The following is an 18,211-nucleotide window of genomic DNA, read 5'->3' as shown; positions in this document are numbered from 1 at the left end:
TAAAAATGGCGGTTGGTGATACTTGATCGGCTCCTGCGTTCAACCAATCACAGTGCACTAACATCACTCAAAGTCCTTCTTGTGCTGGGAGAGTACCTACTCTCAAGCAGGAGCTAAAAAGGTTCCTCTAGGAACTAAAATAGTTCTGCAGTGCAGAATCAATTAAACAGAGTTCCAACAGTTCCTATCTATGAAAAGGTTCCTGCAGTCTGAAAATGCCAAATGTGATTTTTAATTAGAAAATGTAAATAAAAATTGCAGCAGCGCCAAGATTGGAAACTGGCATGCCGCTGAAACTTGTGCACCAGCATGCCGATGTTGTTTGTGGCATGTTGGTTTTCGAGGGATGTGAGCTGTCTCTGCCGTCAAAACCATCGATCTACCAGAAGGTCCTTACTTTATTTCAAAATAAAATCAAGGTTGAATTCAAACAGCATGTAAAGCACTCTCAGGTTAAGATTTCTTATTTTTAAATGAAAAATGATGGATAATAGCTCATTTTAGAGTTCCATAACTTCTATGACCATGAATACAACTTTGGGTGTTCCAAAAGCAGGATAGCGCTCATAAAGACCAAAACTGTCTTCACTTGAGATTGTGAAGCTGTCAGTGAGCATGCTCAGTAAACAGAGACGTACAGGATCTGTGTGTTGGCTCAGTGTGTTCAAAGATAAAGAGGCACAGACGGTGTGTAGACAAAAATTGAGAGGGGGGAAATAAAATGATCAAAGTGATAAGTGGGGTGAACGAGGCAAATCAAAAGAGAAAGTGGTGCTCTCAGCGCTGTTCAGGGAAGGAAGCTGAGACACCGTCAGTCCGGGAATCACAGAGGGAGGGTAGAGAGAGAGAGAGAGAGAGAGAGAGAGAGAGAGAGAGCGAGAGAGAGACAGAGAGAGAGAGAGAGGGGGAGAGAGAGAGAGGGGGAGAGAGAGAGAGAGAGCGAGAGAGAGAGTTAGAGGGGGAGAGAGAGAGAGAGAGAGAGGGGGGGGGGAGAGAGACAGAGAGAGAGAGAGGGAGAGAGAGACAGAGAGAGACAGAGAGAGAGAGAGGGAGAGAGAGAGAGAGAGAGAGAGAGAGAGAGAGAGAGAGAGAGAGACAGAGAGAGACAGAGACAGAGAGAGAGAGCGAGCGAGCGAGAGAGAGAGAGAGAGAGAGAGAGAGAGAGAGACCAACCAACCTGGAGCACTCCAGAAACCTGAGCTTCATTTTCTCTCCACTCGCCCATGAGAAGGAGCTGCACTGCTGAAAGTTTCTCCTCATTCAGTGGAAACATCAGAGAGGTAAGTCTCTACTTCTGATGGTTTTAATATCATGACTGTTTTATATATTTATCAACATAACAACAACTTCAACTCTTCATGCAGCACAGAGCAGAACGCATGTTTTAAAGTTCTGTGTCTCTTGACCTCAGGTTGTTTTTGAGGTGATGAATAAATGAAGCTGTTTTCTACTTTTTGCAGCAGAGTGTTGTGCAGAGAGTCACCACCAGGGGGGTCTGGCTGTTCTAAAGTAATCCAGCAGGATTAAAGCTATCAGACAGGATTCAATGTTGACATCGGGTTGTTCAAAAAGCAAAGAAAGGATTATGTAATCAGATAAAGTCAAGTAATCCAATCCTTGTTTGTAACTGGATTTAACCTCCACTTTGTGTCGCTTAAACTTTGATCAAAAGAATCCGGATTGTTCCGATCGCAGCAGAGAAAAAAACGATGCAAGAAACATTTAAATCTGTCAAACAAGGAAACATTTCTAAAGAGGATTTTAAAATGTATTTTGCACTAGTGAGGTTTTGCTTTAATGACATACAGAGGCGGCGCTTGTCAACAGGCAGGGCAGGCAACTGCTTTGGGGCCCCAGACCAGAAGGGGGACCCAAAGCAGCGGCCTAAAATGTGCAAATTTTGCAATGACGGTAGGATACCTCCCTAAAGGGGCCCCATCTGACAGCACTCATTCTGGAGGGCCCCCCAATGGATTTTTTCCTAGGGTCCCAACAGGCGCTAGAATCGCCACTGGTGAGTTGGGAAATCAAAAGATAAATAATTAGGAGGCGCAGTGGTTAGTGTGGTGAACCATGTACGGAGGCTGTGGTCCTCCAAGCAGGTGACCCAGGTTCAAATCCAGCCTGTGGCTCCTTTCCCACAGGTCATTCCCCTCACTCTCTCTCTCTACCTGATTTCTGACTCTATCCACTGTCCTATCACTCCATTAAAGGCACAAAAAGCTCAAAATAAATTTTAAAAAACAAAACATAAATAATTCAACAAATATTTTTCATAGAATTTCACAGATGTGTGCGTGCGACATCATTTCTGTGTTTTTGGCGTCATTAATCCTCGATTTGGTCACACTGACAGGTTTAGTCCGGCCCTGGTTGTGTCACTGTTTGCTGTGTAAACTTTAACTTCCACTCACTCTTTCAGCGAGGACATATTTGCGGCTGTAACCATGGACTGCCTCAAAGACTGCTGCAAGACCTTCACCAAGCAGAGCGAGCTGGAGACCCAAGGTGACCCCGACATCCTGCGCTTTGTTTCAGACATGTTGTTTTTCCACTGACGGTGTGATCTCTTGTGTCCTCTAGTCATCACACTGAGGATTCCTCCTAACAAAGACGCAGCGTCAGGCTGGGAGCCGGATGGAGGGAGGATGGGGGTCACTGAAGATTACCTCCTGTCCAAGCTGCCCCCCGATGGCAAAGAGGTGCCGTTCGTCCTGCCGACCTTTAAGGCCTCGTACGTCCAACCTCAAGGCGCCCGCTTCCCCAACCTTCAGTCAGGACCGCAGAGTACGTAACGTACTGCAATACATATCATCAGCTGACTGTTGACCCGTTGTTTCTGTTAGGGAAGTGATTGTCAGCTAGGACAACAACTCCTTCAGAAGAAATCTCTAATTTCTGATATTTTCCAAACAGTCAGATATATTTAAATCTCTTTAAGGCCCCCCTCCCCACATGCCCACTTTCTACTGTCCTTTGGAACGTCTGTGATCAGGATTAAGGGGGTGAGAGGGGTCTGGATTTTTCTGTGTACCCTGATTAAAAGTCGTTGCATTTCTTTTTGATCTTTAGGGATTCAAACGATCATGACTCCCCCCCCCCCCCCCCCCCAGTCTTAGATGTCTGTGTTGATTTAAAGGCTGGGTTGGTAAATAACGCCGGGCCTCTTCATCATCTCAACACACAACTCATTATTTCATTTCCCTAAATCATATTTGACTTTTGGCTCATTAGATGTTTCATACTCGACATTTTGGCTCCACAGCCGGCTGGACTCTGAGGGTCTCAGGTTTGTTTCTGGGTCTTTATTTGAGAGACAGCAGATAGACACTAGACTCCCAAAGGAAGTGCAGTTTGTGTGTGCTCTGAGTTTAAAGGCTTTATATGTGATGTTTTGATCCAGCAGATGTCGCCCTTGAGCTCCAGCATGAAACCAAAACAACTCACGCTGCATTGTTGTGTTAGCATGCTAATGCTAGCGATCTTTATTCTGCTGGTATCTTCACACTGCATGTAAATTTACCTGAAATGAGCGTGATCTAGAAACACAGTTAAGCAGTGAGTACAGTATGTTATTCTTCTTTTCTCTAGTCCCTCAATTAAACAACTTTTATACACGAGGGGAGGAGTCAGCCGGCCGTCCTGGCGATGTAAACAAAGTGAAGATAGGATTCTGAAAACTCTGAAAACGTCACAGACAGTGGGACTCGGGTGTTACACCCATTGTAGACAGTCATGACTCACAGAGTTATTTTCAGAGGATATACTTGATTTATATTTAAGTGTGAAAAATCACATATTCAGCCTTTAAGCCCTGAAGGTTACCTGTTGACGGCGCCCGTTCAATTAAACCCAGCTCAGAAGTCAGTGAGGTGTGAATCCAGCTTTGATCACTAAGAAAAAGAGAACCAGGATGTCCTGCTCCTGAACAGCTTGTGGTCGTGGTTACTCACTGAGGAGATCAACCCCTCGCTGACTTTGTGCCCTGCTCTCTGTCTGCAGGCTCAGCACGCTGCACGTACGCAGAGAGGAAGGCCGAGCTGCTGGGCTCCAGTGTCTTCAACTACAGCCCAGAGTCCAGCTTCCACCGGGGTCAGATGGTCGAGTACATGTCCCCCGGCTCGAGCCGCAGAGACACGCTGAAAAACAGAATCTACAGTCCTCAAAGTCCAGGTAGCAAAACACAGCAGAACCAACTCCCCTGAAAATGAAAATCGAACTAATAAAGAACTCAAAAAGGAGCGCTTCTGGATTCAGATAAATTTAGGTTAGAGGAATGAGTACACAGTCGTCAGAATACAAAGACAAACTTCACATCACTTACTTTTTTTTTTTGTCATCAACTTTTTATTGAAATTTTACATAAGATGCTTAAACACATGAACCCAAGACAGCATCATCAAACATACAAACTATTTACAGATCGCCGTTGCCTTGATGAGGAAAAATATACATAAAATTTGAACACATATATACACACATATGCACACAACATAAAATCTATAGACACAGTTAAACAAGTATAAACAAATACAACTAAAACAAATAAACAGATAAAAAATCAAATAAAAATAATTCAAGTAAACAATTTCACAAAAAGTGTAAGTTTACGTTTTGCAATGCTGTGAAAATAAAAACATTTTTTTTGTTTAAAGTCAGAGTGCCTTTGCGCTTTTTTAAAATCACTTTCCATGTCTGCACCTCAAAGTACTCAAGAAACCTGCAAGTCTCAGCTAAGATGAAATCAGTGCACACTGTTTATAATTTAAAATCCATACCCACAGATTATAATCAGAGGTCCTTTGTCCCATCAGCAGGTGGGTTTCTAAAGAAGCTGTAGGCACACTTATCCTACAGACTGATGGTCTTTGAGTCTCTTCACTCCACTGTTTTAAACACGTGTTTCTGTCTCTGTCTGTGAAATGACCCCTTAGGGGCAATAAAGATGATCCAATCAGATCAATCAAAACCATCCACTAAGATTTACAAACCATGCACACAGATTTGTAAACTGTGCTCACAGATTGCAAAAATCACAAACCCCCTTTCTAATGTAAAACTGGTTTTCCTCCCAGGTTGGAATCTGAGGCCGAGCGGTGACCAGCGTCTGAGCAGCTCCATGCTCGACCTCTCAAGCTCTCAGACTCACATGCAGGTGAGACGGCTCTTTATCTTATCTGCGTTCACACAACATGTTCTCAGCCCGGGGTCAACTCAGACTAAATATAATCTGTCAGTTTCCACCGAGGGGGACTCTGCAGACGAGCTTCACAGAGTCGTGTTTAGTTGAAAGAGGGAAAGTAAAAGAGGAACAGCATGAGGATGTAGATGTGCGGCCCGAGCTGATCCACAACGACACCTTTCACATGAACTCTGTTATAAAGATCAAAAAAAGCTCCTCACCTTTAATTTATCCCAAAAAATATCAAGGCATTTGTGCAAGTTTGTATAAAACAGCATGTGAGAAATACAGTTTATGTTAATAAAGTTAATACTCTAGACCAGTAGCCCCCCCCATCTCGCCCCTGCCTTCTTCCCTCCTCTTTTCCCTTCTCTCTTTGCTCTTTCTTCTTTATATTGCAGGACTCAATTTGTCTCTACTTATGCATTCTGCTGCATGCAGAGTTATCCCATATACTAAGTGTGTGGGATAAGTATACCACTGCAACATATGCACAACATTTGTGTATGTATTTCTCTCTTCTGCTGTTCTTCCTCTTTTTTTCCTCTTCTCTTTCTTTTTTTCGTGTGTGACTGTGATTATTTCTGTGTGCTATTGCTGAAAACTCAATAAAAATATTCTTAAAAAAAAAAGAAATACAGTTTATGGAGGCGCAAAGGCGACAAAATGCAGAGACAGGGAGAATCACAAACGCTGCACTGGGGGAAAAATGAAATACAGACATGATGACTTGATGAGTTTGGCAGCAGGAGAACTGCGTATGACTTTTAGCTACTAGCCTGTTAGCTCATCTCTGTCCTGCTTGAAACAACGACTGAGGGTACGAGGAAGAGGACTCTGAAGGATTTTTTATTGATTTATTTTATTTAACCAGGAAAGAAACTCACTTTTCAAGAGTGTCCTGGCCAAGACAGGTAGAAAAACATTAACAGAGTTTCACACGGACAACAAGCAGCCAATCTTTCAAATACAAAATACACAAGACATTAAAAGACACAAATAACCAATCCGAACAGCAAAATGTTTGTCAAAAATCATCCACAAATACATCAGGAAGATAAGAGTCACTGTCTCATGTTTAGCAGCTTTACCGGCTGCAGAAAGTCGTCTAACCCGAGTTACGTCTGCTTACAGCCGTCTGTACGGCGGGCTGTTTGTGCTGGTCGTCATGTTTCTGAAAATCCAGTAAAAAAACTGAACCATGTCAGTAGACGTGTTGCTTGTCAACAAATGCACGCTGTCTGTGAGGGGGAGCCATGACAGCAGTGTTTTATGACAGTGTAATTGCACTCAGAGGCCTTTAGTGGGCACCAAAGTGCACCCAGTCGAATCCCTACATATTGTCACTTTAAATTAAGAAATGTAAAAAATCAAAATGTCTGATTTTCTCAACAAACAGTGATCGTTTTCTTGTCACTTTTTTCTTCAGTTAACGTTTTAAATATCCAGAACAACACGCAGTCAGAATAAAGTTTAATAAGTTAAATGTTTGTCTTACCAACGCCATGAGCAAACAGTCGACGGTAATTATTCCATGAAAAGCGTCTTGGCAGCAGATCTGACAGTAAACACAATTAGCATGACAGTGGAGACGAGACGTGTTCAAAGATTTAAGGACACAACTTTTATCCGACACAGCTCGGGGATATCGTGCTACGGCATCTCGATCAGACATTTATCGTCCTCAGAGGGAAAACCCTAAAATAATAAAATAGTGAATATTTCCTGCTGTCTTTGTAATATAACAATAAGTAAGCTTGATTTTTGTAAAGTGTCTCCAGATAACACTTGCTATGAGTTGACGCTATACAAATAAAAATGTATTGATTTCTTGCTGTTCTGATTCTGACGTTACTTTTTGTCTGTTATCTTCAGCTGCAGCACTGTGACTCGCTCTCCAGCGTCCTCAGCAGCACGTCCTCCCCACGGTTCGGCTCCATCGAGAGCAGCTTAGGTAAATGAACATCCAAATCTCTCTGTTTCAGTGACCCACTGTAACATCTGTCTGCATCGTGCACAATCCTTCATCACATAAATAACATCCAGATGTTTTCTCTACACTCCTCCTCTTGAGGGTTTAAATCTTCCTGAATAATCATCGTGTTATCCAGAGAAGCAGTTTTGTCCTTTTTCTTTTCTAACGGCAGCAATGAGTCTCAGACTTTCATCACATCCTGCACTGCCATCAACAGAGTCCCTTTTTTTAAATTCACTTTTATTCTGACTTTTCCTCTCCTATATAAATTACAAAAGAAGGTGTTTTTGGATCAAACAGTTCTGGGGACTTTTTGAAGAGAAACTATCCACCAGGGAGTTCCCAGAGATCTACACACCATGTGGACTTTTCTCTGTTTGCATTCAACTCAATTCAATTCAATTCAATTCAATTCAATTCAATTCAATTTATTTTGTATAGCGTCAACTCATAACAAGTGTTATCTCAAGACACTTTACAAAAAGCAGGTAAAAGACCTTACTCATTGTTATGATACATAAAGCAGGTAAAAGACCTTACTCATTGTTATGTTACATAAAGCAGGTAAAAGACCTTACTCATTGTTATGTTACAAAGATCCGGCCTATCCATCATGAGCACTTTAGCAAAGCAGCAAAAGTTACAGTGGTAAGAAAAAACTGCCTTATTAAATGGGATAAGATGCAGGAAGAGGGATAGGGAGCAAGGGGGTGGGGGTGGGGGGACGGGGGGGGGTTGTTCTGGGGTTGTTCAGGCTGCAGGGAGAGAGCCTCCTGTATGCTGAAGCAGGAAATAAAATCAATCAATCATTTATTTGTAAAGCGCCAATTCATAACAAGTGTTACCTCGAGACGCTTTACAAAAGAACATATGGGATAATATGCAGGAAGGATTTCTCCTCTGCTTTCCTGGCGTTCCTGATGTCCACACTTCTTGTCCACGGAAGTGGAGGTCAGAGCAGGCTGTGCAGGAACAAGGACGGCGATGGTTGAGGGGGCGACTCAGTCCGATGGTCTGAATAAAAAGAGTGCAAACACAAAAATAATATTTCATTAAAACTGATTCATAACTACCTGTAACTACAGTATAAGATCATATCTACATCCAGACATTACAATGTGATGACTTCTTCCTGTTGTGTCCTCCTGCTCATTCGTCACAGACTCCATCCCCCTGTCGTGGGACGAGCGTGAGCTGGGGAAGGTGTGCATCCAGCTGAGCTACCAGGAGACTCTGGAGCAGGTGTGGATCACTCTGGTCCAGGTAAGGTTACACGCTGAGAGGAGAAACACAGAGAGCTCCATTGTGCTCCCCTGCAGCGTTCCTCAAAGGACCCTCTGTTGGAGATTCTGAGAGCTCTGCAGGTAAAGGTTGTTGTTGTTTCTGAGGAACAGAAGCGTCTTTATGTTTCATCGTTCAAAGAGAAACAGCGACCGCGCCTTTACTGAACATTCAACTATTGTTCTTGATGCCGGTGCCTTCCACACTCTGACTGTATGGACTCAGAAATTATTGTAATGCATTGTCTCTTTTTTCAAGACTACAAATAGAGTCCTGTTTAGAATATTTCCCAGCATGCACACTGTGGAAATGAAGAAAAAGGAAAGCAAGGGAGCAGAAACACAGATGGGTGACGTCACTCAGGCTTCATCCAGTAAAACTGACAGTCAGTTGAAGTGATGAACATTTTGACAACCTGCACACACGATCGATACAGAGAGGGTTTTGGACTCTTGGATTTTGTTATGATTTCCTTTTCTTTCACAAGCATTTTATTCAACACCTTGTTTCCTTTCAAGAAATGATAAAACGTTTTGCTTGGCCTCATCACACACTTTCTTTTCAATTTTCATTTTGGTTTGTCTTCAGTGTTCAGAGCTCAACCTTCCTCCTGACGGAGCAGAACAACAGAAGATTGGATTCAAAGGGATCATCACTGTCCCCAAACCCATTCAGTTCAAGAGCTCCGTCAAGGACTACAGTCAGGTAACGCCGAGTATACATATCACATCCGACAAAAACACCCCAAAGATCCACAATTCACCCTGAGAGTCAGATACAGTTTAAAGGTCGACTTTGAAAAAGCGAACAGATGAAGGTTGTTTTTCATTTTCCTTCCTCTCTTTCATTTGTTACCGCAGCCCTTTCTCTCTCTCTCTCCCTGATTCTCCCTCCTCCCTCTACCTGCTGCACACCTGAGAACAGTTTGCACTCAGGAAGGAGAGAGAGCTCTTTGGCACACACACTCTGGGCAGCCATGAAGTGAAGTACTTTTCCCCCAATTTAAGGTTTCTGTTGTCCCACGCTCAGAACAGGCTGTTTCTGTGTCTGCACCTTTAAATATGTAAATGAGCTGTGTCTGACCACGCCCCCTCTCTGGAAGGGCTTGGGTGTCTCTGTCTTTCTCGCTCCATGTCCTATTGTTTAGGGTGAGAAGGTAGACTCAGAGGGCAGAACAAACACCTAGCTGTGGGAGTGTCACCCACCTGGGGGAGGGGCTACTGCCCTTTGTGATGTCATGAAGGGAAGATCTCCAAATGGCCTGTTTGAGCACACATTTTCTGAAAAGTGGAGCAGGCAGAAGACGGAGAGGATGAACTTTTCTCATGATTGGGGGGTTTGTAGACGGACTAGAGACACATGTTAGAGTTAGAGGAACATGGGGAATATGGGACCTTTAAATTTATGTTCTAGGTCGTATGAGCGTTCAAAAAAGCTCCATCGCTTGTGTCAGATGTTTTTTTAATTTTTATTCATGAATGTTAACACCTTCTCCTTCTGCTCTGTAGGACGTGTCCTTCATGGAGACCTTTGTGTTTGCGTTGCGTCTCCAGCAGTTGCGTTGCAGCGCTCTGGTGCTGCGGCTGCAGACGCACAGCAACAAGAAGCGTACGGTGGCCGAGTGCGTCTTCTCTCTGCGACAGCTCGGCGCTCAGGAGACCGAGCACTGGCTCGACCTCAGCCCTCGCTCCAAATCCTCTGTGAGTGCTCAGATGTCATCCTTCATGCTCTAAACCTTAAAACACAACCAGACCGCTTTAACAAGTTCAGGTTTAAAGAACGAACCAGAACAGAAGCTTTGACGAGTCTTTTAGTCCAACCTCAAAAGGAGGAAACTTTGTGGGAATATCTCAGACGTCTTCCTCTGTTTCCTCTGTTTGCTGCCGTCTTTTATCACCATCTCATATGTGCACAGTAAATAAGAACACAGCACTGTGTGTACCTCATAAAACTGCCTCTGTGATGAATTATAGCACACAGGCAATAACAGAACTCTTGGGCCCTCACAGGACGATATTCTACATTTCACTTATCAGACGCTTTTCTCCAAAGCGACGTACATCAGAGAGTAAGAACAACACAAGCAAGGATCTAGAAAAAAGGGAACAATGTGAGTAAGAGCAAACGATCAGCTTTGAGTCTGATTGGACACACAGGTGCTGACAGGAAGTGACCAGAGGCAAAGCACAACATTGAGGGCAGTTCTTGAGAGCTCTAATCAGTATAGAAACCATCTTATAAGTCGTCGTTATCAAACAAAAACCATCGTCATTACCATCATCATCATCAATAATATGGAGACCATCATCATTAAGTTAGTAGGTATTCATGAAAGAGCTGGGTCTTTAGCTTTTTCTTAAAGGTGCAGAGGGACACAGAGGCAGGGTGAACACTGTTACATAATCAGAGTGAAAAGAGAGCGAGGATTCATCATAGAGGGAAGTTATGAAGCAGGCTTTTTATTGGAGACGTGGAACCAGAGCGCTGATTCTCATCCTGGAAATGGAAAGACGAGGAAAGTAGGTCGACCCATTTCAAACAGCGGAGCGCCGACTGGATGATAATAGATGGATGTCTGGCCACAGAAAGTAAAAAGTGTTCTTCATCACAGCGAGTCATTGTTATGATCTCTGAGGGACGACTTCAGTCAGCGAGAGGTCTTTTAACCATCTGGTGGTAAAACGCCACAAATTGTCCAAATCAGCGTTGCTCTGCAAAGACTCTTAAGACCACCACTGATCGGCTTTGTTCCCACGTCATCACTGTGATTAGAAGGAAAACTCCTCTTTCTAAAGATAAAGATAAACTTTATTGATTCCCTATGGGGGAAATTTTTGCATTACAGCAACTCAAGAAAACAGGAAAAAGGAATAAAATTATTAAAAATAAAAATAAAAATCAAACATATGTACATCAGTTAAATGATCTCAGTCTAAAAGAAGAAATTACTTAAATTCATTTGTAATTTGATTTTTATCCCCCGGTTACGACCTCAACCTTCCCGCTGTTACGGTCTAAGTGAGGACACGCCCCCAAACGATATCTGTGATAGATATGGTCTTGGTCTTGACTTGGTCTCGCCCTGCCTTGGTCTTGGTCTTGACTCGGTCTTGGAGCCCTCTGGTCTTGGGTATGTCTTGGTCTCGGTTAGTCTGGTCTTGACTACAACACTACTGTTTCTCAGAATAAAATTAGACAGTTCTCGAAGAGGTCTTCGTTTTATTTGGAAACCAGATTGTTTGTGATCCACAATGTCCTATAAAAAGAGAAACAAATCCACCGTTCTCTTTCAGGTGTGCCACGCTGAGCTCAATCTCACCACCTGCTTCCAGCCGGTAAACGGGCGCATCCAGCTCCAAGTCCTCGCCGCTCAAAACCTCCCAGCATCCTCCACTCCGCTCACACAAGGTACAGTACATACCTCTGCAAATAGAACTTTGGTGTAAACCGTGTATACATGAGTAACCATAGTAACTGTGACTCCTCCCCCCTCTGAAGCGTTTTTTGTCAAAGCGGAGATGCACCAGCTCGGGCGGGTGGTGATGAAGAAGAAGACTCGAGTGATCAAGGCCTCAAAGGGTCAGTGTCGGTGGGCGGAGACTTTCCACTTCCTCCTCGCTGCCGTCGACCACGACTACTCGCTGTCAGTCAAACTCTACAGCCGCAGCTCGGTCAGGAGGAAGCAGTGCCTTGGACAGGTGAGTTTTTACAACACCGGGGTTTGGAAGGAGTTTAAGTATCTTGGGTCCTGGTTCATGAGGGAGGGTAAAATGGACCGTGAGATCAACAGGCGGATTGGTTCAGCGTCTGCAGTGATGTGGACGTTGAACCGACCTGTTGAGGTGAAGAGGAAGCTAAAAGCTTCAGATTTACTGCTCGATCATCGTCCCTACCCTCACCTGTGGTCATGACCTTTGACCTTTGTTAAAGTCTTTCTATGTGATTACTCACACTTAAATGTAGAAATCAAGTATCTCCTCTGAAAATAACTCTGTGAGTCATGACTGTCTACAATGGGTGTAACACCCGAGTCCCACTGTCTGTGATGTTTTCAGAGTTTTCAGAGTCCTATCTTCACTTTGTTTACATCGCCCGGACGGCCGGCTGATTCCTCCCCTCGTGTATAAAAGTTGTTTAATTGAGGGACTAGAGAAAAGAAGAATAACATACTGTACTCACTGCTTAACTGTGTTTCTAGATCACGCTCATTTCAGGTAAATTTACATGCAGTGTGAAGATACCAGCATAATAAAGATCGCTAGCATTAGCATGCTAACAGAACAATGCAGCGTGAGTTGTTTTGGTTTCATGCTGGAGCTCAAGGGCGACATCTGCTGGATCAAAACATCACATATAAAGACTTTAAGTATATAAGTAATTATTGCCCTCTCAATGTTTGTGTCAGATCCAGCTGGGATTGGACAGCCTGGTCCCTGAAGCAGTGGAGCAGTGGAAGGACATGATCGCTCACCCGGAGAAAGTCGTGTCTGCGTGGCACGGGATGAGCGCCGCCTGAACCTCCGCTACCACCACCACCACCACCTCCACCACCACCACCACCCCCGGATGTGAAGCTCTCACACTGCAGGTCCAGCTGGGCCTCATTGCTTTACCACTCGGGAGGAATCTGGACTACTAAACTACTGAACGACCTCTGAACGCTGACCAGATTCCCACAGAGTGTTCAGGTGTGCGGGTGTAAAAAGGGGTTTTGAACAAAGCGTAGGTGCTGGAGTTGTTTTGTTTTTTTGGTGGACGCTTAACGGACAGAAACTCAGCTGTAAACCATTTAGATGTATATAAGACTTTTTTTAAAGCCACATGCTTTGTATATATCACCGCTTCTTGCCACTCTTGTCCAGTGGGATCAAAAGATTAGAAGTAGAAAAAGTGACCACTAGACTTCATGTTAGTTCCAACCGGACAGGTAAAGATGGCGTTATTAAACATGTTGTTGCCTCCCCTCAAAAGGTCAAAACCAACACTGCAGTAGGCTCAAAACATTCAAAAGTTTGAATGTTTGAAAGGGGGGGAGGGGGGGTCAGCTCTGTTCAGCTTGAAGAGTAGCTGCAGCAGGTCTCTGGAGCAGCACCCGGTGTTTTCATAGTAACGATAAACATGTTGTTGTCATGGCGACCTTCACAGGCTGTAACAACTCTAAAATGAAGGATTTCTCTGACTTTGATAACTGTTGGAAATATTTGAGGTAGTTTAAGTTCTCAGCAAAAAGAAAATTTTTTAATACATTTAGACATTTTTGTGTAAAATTCTACATATTGCACCTTTAAGCACAGAGGGACAGGTCAAGGGTTAAATAACTGCTGTGTTGGTTTTGATCTTTTTTTATGTGCTTCTACACGTTGAATATGATGGTCGCCTTTATTTATCTCTGTAGGATTTCATGTAACTGTTCAGAAAAGCTGCATCCAACCTTTGCCTGTGACCTTTTTTGATAGTGAAGCACTTTAATTTTTTTTATGTGTTTAACGTTTTCATGTTGAAAGATTCCTGAATAAAAAGTAGGTGTCGTCTGGAAAATGTCAAGTTTTGTTTGTGTGCCTGACGGACGGGAGGGAAGAGGGAAACACACTGAGCTCCTCTAAGGCGAAAACAGGCCGTCAGCGTTCACATCACACATGTTATACACACAGTTTGCACGGCGTGTAAAATAGGTCAACACCCATTAACGTCTGCGTCACTGAGTCACTTTTTATCGCCGAGGTCACTGATTGGGAAATCTCAAAGCAAACAGAGAGAGAAGCTGCTAACATGCTTCCTCTACTTACATCCTGTTATTTCACGTTCATCCTTTTATTTAAAAAAAAGCAATTTATTGTCACTTCTGTTGTGGACGAGGCAATCTTAATCTCATCCCTTCACTCCATTTGTGGAGTGATTGGAGAAAGGGACATTTGTCGTTTCAGGACAAGTGAAAACAATTTCCTTCAAGCTGCAGCTCAACCTTTCACTATTAAAGGAAAAGTACGGAAGCCTTAAAGGCGGAGTCAGAAGAAACATCAATCACAGTTTGATAACAAAACATTCAAACATGGCCACTCCTCCTTGGCTCATCGCCCCCTGCAGGACATAGTGTGTACGTTTACTGCTTGTTCCTTCACTGCAAGCTAACACATGCTAGCACAAGCTAACCGCCGGTGTTTGTCACCTTCCTGTCCAACAGGAAGTAGATCTACTCCACGTCCACGGGTAAAAGACAACACAAGGTTCACCCTCGTTTTAGAACGATCTTTATCCACTTGGTGTTTCTCCTCACTCTCATTATATTTTCTCTTCTTTGCTGCTACGTCCACGTCCGTCATATTCACCGCTTTGAATCTCGTCCAATCACTGAATTGTATCCACTCCTAAACTCACCTGCTGCGCTGTCATTGGCTGGAGGAAACACACCAGCTCCGCCCACAAACGTCCCGAGTCAACCGTCACAAATCAGAACAGTAAAATCCAGTGAGAGGACAGAGTCTCTGCAGACACAGTCACCACCACACATGTACGGAGGCCCAGAAGGGACAATGGAGCAGCTTCACTTTAGGAGAAGTCTGTTTTTTATTTTGAAGGAGAAGTCTGTATTTTATTTTGAAGGACATACACAAGTCCAGTTCATGTGAAAACAACCTAAATGTTCTCCTTATCACAAATAAAATGTAATGAAGCATGTCCGCTTTGGGCTTCCGTATGTCATCATTACCGACATACCGGTTGGTCCAAAGCTCGGACTCCCAGAATCCTTTTCTTTCTCCTAACCCTAAACACAATGAGACAGCGATGTGCGCTGTGTAACCAGCTGTGACCGTGGACACACAAACACACACACACCCTGGGAACAAAACGCCTGTGGTCAAACTAAACAGAGTCCACTGAGTGTTTGAGTTTCAGAGAGTGTGACGGAGACAACCGGGCGACTCCATGTGAGACGACATGCGTCAGTGCCCTTCACATCCTGCTGTGCCAAAACACCGTCTTATTATTTCTTTATGTGATTAATGTTTGATTTATGGTTAATGTTACACTGAGGCCATTGAGACACGCCTTGAACTGTGACTTGACTTGACACTCGGCTCAGAGGAGTGTTTGACTCCGACTCATGGAAGGTGCTCGAGTCTGTGGAGCAGGATTTAAAGATTGTTTCCTTTATGTGTTTAACAGATCATGACACTTCTTTGGCCGGTCGCCACGCTGAGTCTGCAGCACGCCGCCTCATGAAGGCATGCCTGTGTGAGAGTTTCATCACCTGGGAGACACAAAGGAGAGTTTGCAGAAGTCTTGAATCCTTCAGTGTTCCTCTCATGCTGCAGGTCTCCTTCATCACATGAAGCCCCTTCCTTTGGTTTCATCCAGAATAAAAGTTTTATATAAAATGTTAAATGTTGCCTCTGTGGACATTCATCTTTACTTTTCTTTGACTCTGTTGTTTCCTCGAGATCTCGACTTCTTCATCTGAATAAAATGTTTTTATTTAACATGTAGAAATACTTTTCATTGGCTCCACCCACTTATGGTCCAAATATGGTAATCTCCAAAGATGGTCAAGACTGACATGACAAACTTCACAGGCTTCACATTGGTAGTGCACAAACCACAGGGTGATGTAACCATGGCAACATCTGTTGTCTGTACTGTATATGCTCATGCATGTAAGTGTAAGAAATCAGTTTGTGCTGCCCCCTTGTGGCTGAAAAACAAATTATGATGAAAGCTTTATGAGAGCTTTAGTCAGGGTGTAGATTTATTTTTGGGCTCTTGTCTTGCGAGATGGAGAGAGAGGGTAATGACAGATGGGAAAGGAGACACAGGTCGGACTTGAACCCGTGCCGCCCTCTTGGAGGAGGAGCCTCTGTACTATGCAACCTATCGCGCCTATAGTCAGATTACACAGATGGCGTTTTTTTGACTCGTGATTGGGTGAAACAGCTGATTATGAAGTCTGGTGAATTTCAGCCCGATCACATGTCAGTCGCCATGCAGCGGTCGGGGGGAACGACCGGTCGGATGAATTTCAATTCAATTCAGTTCAATTCAAAAAACTTTATTTGTCCCTGGGGGGCAATTCAAAGGCACACAGAGCAGTAAATTAACAACAGTGCAAGTAAACAAAACATTTTAACCTAAATATAAAGTGTCAATTTAAATACAACTTAAAGCTTAAACTTAACTTAAAAATACAAAATATAAAAGAGTAGATATAAGTGGACAGTGATTAGACTAACAGACGTAAACAGATGTAACCATAACTATGTGCAGTAAACAAGAAATGAATATATATATACAGAACTATGTGCAGGTAGGCAAATACTAAATGATAAGTTATTAAGGTGAATAATGGGACAACAGAACTAATATATACAATATAACTGTTAAGTAAAAATTAGATAAATAAAGTGACCGTAGTGCAATGATGGATAAGAAACAACAGGAATAAAGTAACCAGAACTGTATGAATACTGATATAAAATGGATAGAATAAAGTGATGTAGTGCATGAGACCAGATAAAGCAGAGGCAGTTAAGGTGCATGTCAATATAAAGGAAGTAAAAAAGCAAAGTTCACAGCTGAGAGTCTGCATTGGGTGAGAGGTGTTGGTGTCTGTTGGGGGGTTAGGAGTTGAGGAGCTGGACAGCCCTGGGAACAAAGGTTGATCTTCTCCTCTGTGTCCTGCAGCAGGGACAGCGAAGCCGGCGTCCTGAGGGGAGCCACTCAAACGCTGGGAAGAGAGCGTGTGAGGGGTCCTGCATGATCCGACCTGCTAGCCTGATTATCTGTTGCTCATAGATGGATGTCAAAGTCCTTACAGGTAGTCCAATGATCTTAGAGCAGACTGTGACCGTGCTCTGCAGGCGCTTTCTGTTCTGGAGGGTGGTGGAGTGGAACCAGCAGGTTATAGAAAAAGTAATAATGTTCTCAATGAAGGAGTAGTAGAAGGTCAGAAGAATGTTCTTACTGACTCCAAAGGAATTGAGCTTCCTTAGGAGGTATTTCCGCTGCTGACATTTCCTGAGAATCTCCTCGGTGTTGGAGGAGAATTACAGCGGGCTGTCGAAGATGGTACCCAGGTACTTATACTCCTCTACTAGTTCAGCAGGATTCCCATGGATTGTGGTGATTGCTGATGCAGCCAGTTCCCTCTGCTTGTTGGAGAAGGTCACCACCATGTCTTTGGTCTTGCTCATGTTCAGTTCAAGGCAGGAGCTGTCACACCACTCCACAAACTCCTGAAGAACTGGTCCATGGTGCTGAGAGGGGCCTGACAGCAGAGAGAACTGTGTCGTCTGCGTACTTCACCAGGTGACAGTTTGGCTGTGTGGTTCTGCAGTCATCGGTGTAGAGGATGAAGAGCAGAGGTGAGAGCACGCAGCCCTGAGGGGAGCCAGTTGAGGGGTGTTGGAGGTTGGAGAAGGTGTTGTTGACCAGAACTCTCTGTGATCTGTTGGTCAGAAAGTCCAATATCCACAGGATGAGCTGGTCGTTCAGATGGAAGCAAGTTGAAAGTTTGTCAGCCAGGATGTGAGGCTGCAGGGTGTTGAATGCAGAGAAGTCTGCAAACAGGAGTCTGGCTGAGGTGTTGGGGTGCTCCAGGTGTTTGTGAACAGTGTCTATTATGAATGTTTTTGCATCATCGACACTTCTGCCTGCACGATAAGCAAATTGTAGCGGGTCCATCCATGACTCGGTTTCTCTGATGATGTGTTGTTTTATGATCCTCTCCATGGCCTTCATCCCCAGAGACGTGAGGGCCACAGGCCTGAGGTCATTCAGTG

At 43.8% G+C, this 18,211-nt stretch overlaps 1 protein-coding gene across 1 annotated transcript; it reads left to right on the top strand.

Annotated features, from left to right (window-relative positions):
* Nucleotides 1-1,122: 1,122 nt before the first annotated feature.
* On the top strand, nt 1,123-13,976 carry LOC110002558 (tandem C2 domains nuclear protein). The gene is made up of 12 exons (XM_029282235.2): nt 1,123-1,280; nt 2,423-2,508; nt 2,584-2,787; nt 4,003-4,173; nt 5,076-5,155; nt 7,058-7,136; nt 8,320-8,420; nt 9,027-9,143; nt 9,947-10,138; nt 11,732-11,846; nt 11,937-12,136; nt 12,844-13,976. Exons 2-12 carry the CDS (start codon nt 2,448-2,450, stop codon nt 12,952-12,954), a joined length of 1,431 nt encoding a protein of 476 aa, XP_029138068.2. The 5' UTR covers nt 1,123-1,280; nt 2,423-2,447; the 3' UTR covers nt 12,955-13,976.
* Nucleotides 13,977-18,211: the final 4,235 nt, after the last annotated feature.

This window comes from Labrus bergylta, chromosome 18, assembly GCF_963930695.1.
Source record: "Labrus bergylta chromosome 18, fLabBer1.1, whole genome shotgun sequence".
Taxonomy (NCBI): domain Eukaryota; kingdom Metazoa; phylum Chordata; class Actinopteri; order Labriformes; family Labridae; genus Labrus; species Labrus bergylta.
The sequence above is the reverse complement of the archived record's forward strand: the minus strand, read 5'-3'. Positions and strand labels throughout refer to the sequence as shown.

Coding starts and splice junctions, on each gene's coding strand:
- LOC110002558 (XM_029282235.2), top strand. CDS start 2,448: ATGGACTGCCTCAAAGACTGCTGCAAGACCTTCACCAAGCAGAGCGAG. Junction 4,174..5,075: donor CTACAGTCCTCAAAGTCCAG/GTAGCAAAACAC, acceptor TTTTCCTCCCAG/GTTGGAATCTGAGGCCGAGC. Junction 9,144..9,946: donor CCGTCAAGGACTACAGTCAG/GTAACGCCGAGT, acceptor TCTGCTCTGTAG/GACGTGTCCTTCATGGAGAC.